The 6,117-nt window shown below is 36.8% G+C and overlaps 1 protein-coding gene across 1 annotated transcript; it reads left to right on the forward strand.

The window, feature by feature from the left end:
• Nucleotides 1-574: 574 nt before the first annotated feature.
• cdo1 (cysteine dioxygenase, type I) lies at nucleotides 575-5,798 on the forward strand. The gene is made up of 5 exons (XM_085425938.1): nucleotides 575-868; nucleotides 2,162-2,239; nucleotides 2,919-3,076; nucleotides 3,642-3,811; nucleotides 4,807-5,798. Exons 1-5 carry the CDS (start codon nucleotides 699-701, stop codon nucleotides 4,834-4,836), a joined length of 606 nt encoding a protein of 201 aa, XP_085282064.1. The 5' UTR covers nucleotides 575-698; the 3' UTR covers nucleotides 4,837-5,798.
• Nucleotides 5,799-6,117: the final 319 nt, after the last annotated feature.

Consider the following 6,117-nt stretch of genomic DNA (forward strand, 5'->3'; position numbering starts at 1 on the left):
CTCTACAGTATTAATCTAATGACTTCGTGAAACTAAATCACTTCATGCAACTAAATCAAAGCTAAGCTAAAGACAAACACTATTAAAATATACAGTAATATATGCAGACACACATTTTATGTCTCCCATGACATGACTGCTGCCAATCAAACGTTTTTCCCACGTTTTCTCCTCCATCCTGATTCAGTTCTGCAACAAATGGATCAATTCAGAGGAGAGCGCCCACAAAAAGCGGGGAGAAAGGCCATTACTAGAGGAATGTCTCGGTGGGAGAAGAAAAGGAGACAGAAAGACACAAGAGGTGTCTGTGTTTTGACAACGTGGTGGAGCCGGCCTCAGAGAGGATTAGTCCAAGTTGTTAAAGTGTGAGATTAACGGATATCTTAGTCAGAACATACAAAAACATAAAATTCACCTCTATAAAGTAAGTGTGGTGAAAATACAACCCCGTGTTTCTGTAACTTTCCAGCGAGAGAATATTCAAAATTTCAATTGGACTGTTAGATGTGGGCGTTCACCATTTTCCGTAATGGTACAGTCCGTCTCCAGCTCCCCCCCCAAAAAAAAAAAAAAAATTTGCGGCGCCGGCCTATAAAAACTAAAGGACTGTGCAAACTAGAAAGTCTTCACCACCTGAAGTTTTAACTGAAGCGACATACCTGAGAGAGAAAAAAAAAACTCTCCTCTTCAGCACAGCGATGGAGCAAACCGAGGTGGTCAAACCAGAAACCCTGGACGACTTGATAAAAATCCTGCACAGCATTTTCGAGAGTGACTGCATCAATGTTGAGGAGGTTCAGAATTTAATGGAGTCATATGAGAGCAATCCTCAGGAGTGGATGAAGTATGCAAAATTTGACCAATACAGGTAAAATATTCGTGTTTCTGTTTGTTTTGGGGGTTTTCAACACCTACCCACCCAGATATTCCTCATCTATGCTGTTGTCCTTTGGACTTTTGCACCTTGACCTAGTGTCGTGTTGCTTTATCGATATTCAAAATTATATTTACTCTATCATGTTTTTGTTTACCCTAAACATGTGTCATGAGTCCCTTTTCTTTCCTTTTTTAAATTGAAAAGGTACTCTTGAAAAAAAATGCTGTGGCAAACTTCTGCATGCATTTGCTCAGTAGCTAAAAGCATTATTTTTTTTTTGAATGAAAGCGGCTGATTTATTTATTTATTTTCATTTAGGTGACAAAACTGCTGTTCTAAGGTTTTACTTTGAAAAGAAAATTGCTTGGCCTATATTAGTGTGCTTTATTTTGAAAGGTCGTGTTACAATGAGGAGATATGCAAACCAGTTCATTCCTCAGTTCTCTGTTCTATTCAAAACTTTAAAGAGCCCCCCCGTCCCAGTCTTTTGATTAGTGAGGGTTCAATGGAAGGCGGGTGTGTGCCATCCAATCAACACCGAGAACTGATACACACCCGCTGATTTTTGGCAAATGGGACAAGTTTGGTCTCTGCCGGGCAGACTTTCTTTTTCCAGCCTGGTTAAAATTGTTGAGCAATAAATTTCAAACAAAAAGTATAATATTTCATTAAATCTAGTTCAGGAAACAAATTAGTTTTATTGCCTGAACCCTAACCAAAGTGTGACTGAAAATTTTGAATAGTCATTAAAAGAGCGTTTTTGTTTTGTTGTTTGTTTGTTTGTTTGTTAGAAAGTCCTGAAAGCCACTAGTTTCCCAATCTCACAACTGCATCTGCTTGCTAATGTTTGCACACGTTGCAATTGCACAGTCCAGAAAATACAGGCCTAGTAAGAACACAGACACAAAAGTGGAGGGTATGAGGTTTTCTGTATGAGGACTATTGGACAATGATTAAAACTCTTCTGTTTCTTTGTGGGTTCCAGCTGGATGACGTGAAAGCTTCTTGGATTTCCAAAATAAAATTGATTTGTATTAATGTAATGTACAGCTTATTGTGAAAACGTTATTTCAAGTCATTCATCAGTTTTCTGCATTTAAGAAAAGAGAAAAAAAAGGAATTTAATCACTTGAAAATCAAATATTATATTTTGACAAGACATTTAAATCAAAAAAGCTCCAAACTGCTTGTAAATTCAGCCCTTCACTCCTCTGTAACTGTATAGTTGTGACATAATGCATCATATTTTTCCATGTACATTTGACATATTTCTCATTCCTGCAGATACACAAGGAACTTGGTTGATAAGGGTAATGGGAAGTTCAATCTCATGGTTCTCTGCTGGGGTGAAGGCCACGGCAGGTAAGATATTTGTATCTTTAAAAATAAATAACATCATTATAATTCATATAAAATAATCTGATCAGAAAACTGAATTTGTTTAAACCTTTAATAATAAGATTTCTGTTTCGGGGTTTCAGTCATGTTACAAGCCTATACTCTTAGATACTGTAGGCCACATGGCCATGTTTCTCACTGGCAATTATTGCATTAGTTAATAAAGATAACAAAGTCCAATGTTCTACACACTGACAGATTATGTAAATAGACATTGTTTGATATCTTATGTCCCACTTTGTCAGCAAATGTCACCTGATAATTCCTGGATGTGTTGCAAATCTTTTTATATGATTACGTATTAAAAGATGCAGATCAGCAGCTGTCTTTTTTTCACACAAGAAAAGACTGTTTTATCACATGGCTGTACCAGTACTAGTGTTTTAAAACAGGGACTTGTTAAGTAAGACTGTTCTGGGAATTTCTTGTTTTGTTCTCTTGAACATACAGTATTGGTGATATGATATGGGGCATGACTTCTAAACATAGCTGTTCAAAGTATGTTTAGCTCTTGCCGTGAAAACTTAAGATTTGCCTCGTCTTCCCAATTTTTATTTTTATTTTTTAACATCCTCATCTTGTCTAATTTTTATGAAGAGAGCAGTGTTGTCATATTCTGACAGTGTTCTTTAACGCTTTGCAGTAGTATCCATGACCACACAGAGTCCCACTGCTTCATGAAGCTCCTGCAGGGTCAGCTGAAGGAGACGCTGTTCGAGTGGCCAGAGAGCAAATCACACGGCGATATGGTCCAAAAGTCACAAAGAATTCTTCAGGAAAACAAGGTTGCTTACATAAATGGTGAGACACCAAACTGTCTGACTATCTTTTTTTTTTTTTTTTTTTTTTTTTTTTTTTTTTTTTTTTTTTTTTTTTTTTTTTTAAACCAGAGCTTGTTCTCCAACAGAATTTAGATCTGTGCTGATATGTTGATATCTGTCTATGGAGTCATTTTAACTGGTGCTTCGTTTTACTCACATCTTTATTATGCCTATGCAGTGTTCAATACAATAGACCAAACGAACGTATGTGATCATTCGAGATATGCTAATGTGAAATTTCCTTGAAACTTAGGCAAGGCTGTTAAATGTGTGGCTTCTCTGTCAGCGTGCAGTAAAACCCAAGTTTCCAACCTCTGCAGTTACATAATGTCTAATTGGTCTCACAGGCAGCTGTAAATTTACAATGAACTTTTTTTTTTTTTTTTTTTCCCTTCAAATCCCTGCCTGGCGTGTATGTCCGTGAGGCAAATAGAGCTCTGGTGTCATGTTTCTGCCTTTAACTGTTGTTGAGCCATGTTTTACAGCATTCCAATGTTACAGGTATGCTGTTTGTTCATACATGTGTACGTGTGTGTGTGTTTTAGACTCCATTGGTCTGCATCGTGTGGAAAATGTCAGCCACACTGAGTGTGCAGTAAGCTTGCACTTGTACAGTCCCCCTTTCGAGACCTGCCAGACATTTGACCAGCGGACAGGACACAAGAACTCTGTCAAGATGACCTTCTGGAGCAAATATGGAGAAAGGACTCCATTTGTAAGCTGCTTTTTTTTTTTTTTTTTTTTTTTTTTTTTTTTTTTTTTTTTTTTTTTTAAATTACTTTAATACACATAGATTGAGTGAAACCTTCCGATTCATGCTTTGACACCCCCCCCCCCCAGAAAGGCTTGAGTACTGAAACTTAAAACTCACAAAGATGCATTTGTCAGGTGCATAAAATCAAATCTAGTCAGCGTGCATTACAAATTACAATGTAGCTCTGTTACTGTACAGTGGGCACACTGCTTACTCCATTCCCCGCTTCCCCATGTCTCACCCAGCAAAAATACCTTCTAAGCAGGAAATGGGAAGAGCTAATACTTTCTTGCTTTTTTCATTAAGCAGAGCCCATAAAGAATGAAGGCAGCACTCCTTTAAGATTCAAGAATTAGTAGAAAGTTTCCATTTCCTTTCCTTCCTTTACTTTATTGTGCTTCCAAATGCTTCAGCTTTAACAAAAAGTTGCTTGAGTGAACAGAAGAGTTAGGTATTGAACATATAAGAGTGTTAAAGTTCAGACAGACAGGGAGAGAATAATCAATAAAGGTCAATTTATTATAAACTAGAATCAGCTCGTCAAGGTCTTCAATAAATTAGTTATTAATAATTACACAAAGGGGGAAAAACAAGACCAATTACACTGTCGGACCTCCGCCTGTTTTGGCCGCCCTGCCAAAGAGCATCAGCCTTATCTTAAACCTACAAGTTGTATAAGCATACCTTGGTCATAACACTGTTAATTAAGTTCATTTGATTGCAACACCAAACATGCAAGATAAGATAAGTATATCTGTGTGAGCACACAGTGAACCTAGCGCGGCATACGTCCATAGTTCTCAACAACTGTTCGAGGCTATTTTACAGACATTACATGTCTCCGTTTAGACCATGACTGTAAACATTCCTGTTTTAGCTTTGCTCAGGACTTGACATAAAGGAAAATGTGACCTTATCTTAGTCTAAAATTGTCTTTCTTCCCAACCCTTTCTTAGGAAACCACAGTTTCGCAAGAGAACAACTAAAGGGCACCAAAAGAGACTCCAGATGATGAAGACATTTGAAGTGACAATGTTATGATATTGAGTCAACGGGAAACTGCTGGTGAAGCGAAAATGTGGACCTATGACTAAGCAACCTATTTAAAAATCAGGAGTTGGCTAGTTCAAAAGGACAACCCAGTAATTAGAATGGCTTTATCACTGCCCAGTGTGAGCTTGGCAAATACTGATGAGCACAGGACGAATGCATGAATAGGCTTGGACATGGATTGAATCTGCCTTTTGTTTGCTGGGCCTGAGGAGACCCTTTTCCAATAACAACATTCCTGTCTATCCATGACCTGTGTAACCACACTGTGACGTTATGGCCAATAGTCAAAGACTAGACCTTTAGATTTTCCTAAATTTTATGTATTTCCAGATTTTTTTTTTTTTTTTTTTTTGGGGGGAGGAGGATCTTAAATCTGGTTTGATCTCAATGATGTACTTTTATAGTTGTATTTACTGTTGATTTACGCCACTGACAATTGTCTTAACACCTGTTGAAAATTGTAATGAAATGTAACATTGTTTGTACAGTCTAACAAGTTGGGGTTTTTTTTTTTTGTTTTTTTGCATTTGGAAAATTAGTTGTAAAGCTTTAGTGCTGCGTTGTTTTTAAAGTGTCACGCTTGTAATTTATTTGCAGGATCTTACGTACACTGAAAGAGTGTTTAAATCTGCTCTTAAATGTGTTCATATTAAAGGTTTGACCAGGCGAAGTGAAGCGACTACTTTTATTGGCAGAAAATATATTTAGGTTACTTTCTCTCGGGATTTTAGCGTATTGTGATTGTAACTGCATTTGTTTAGTGTTTAACTTCACAGCAAACCACTTATTATAGTGCTGTCAACATGCTAGTTTTCTGATGCAGTAATTGATACATCTGGCCATAACTGAAGTCCATTAAACACCATTATTGTTTGCAGAAAGTTTCAATCTGTTTTGTCTTTATTTTTCATGTTCTGAATTTTCTTCAATGCTTATTGTTATTCATAGAATTTTTTTTTTTTTTTTTTTTTTTTTTTTTTTTTTAAGCTTAAATTTCGTTGGATAAACCTTTACAATCACTTAAATCGCATCTCTCTAACCAGGTACAGTATTAGTAATGAAACCTGTGGGTCGATAACATTTGGCGCGTTGGCTGGTAATTATAAGCTGCCTGTATGGAAATCTACATTTGGCCAAAGTATATTTGGGGTATTTGTTGCCTTACAAAATTAAAGGTGGGTCTAACTGGGATCTTTTAAAAATCAAACAGAAAC

The sequence above is a fragment of the Rhamphochromis longiceps genome, linkage group LG12, assembly GCF_057381845.1.
Source record: "Rhamphochromis longiceps isolate RC_006_pf linkage group LG12, R_longiceps_female_GT1.1, whole genome shotgun sequence".
In the NCBI taxonomy this organism is placed as follows: Eukaryota; Metazoa; Chordata; class Actinopteri; order Cichliformes; family Cichlidae; genus Rhamphochromis; species Rhamphochromis longiceps.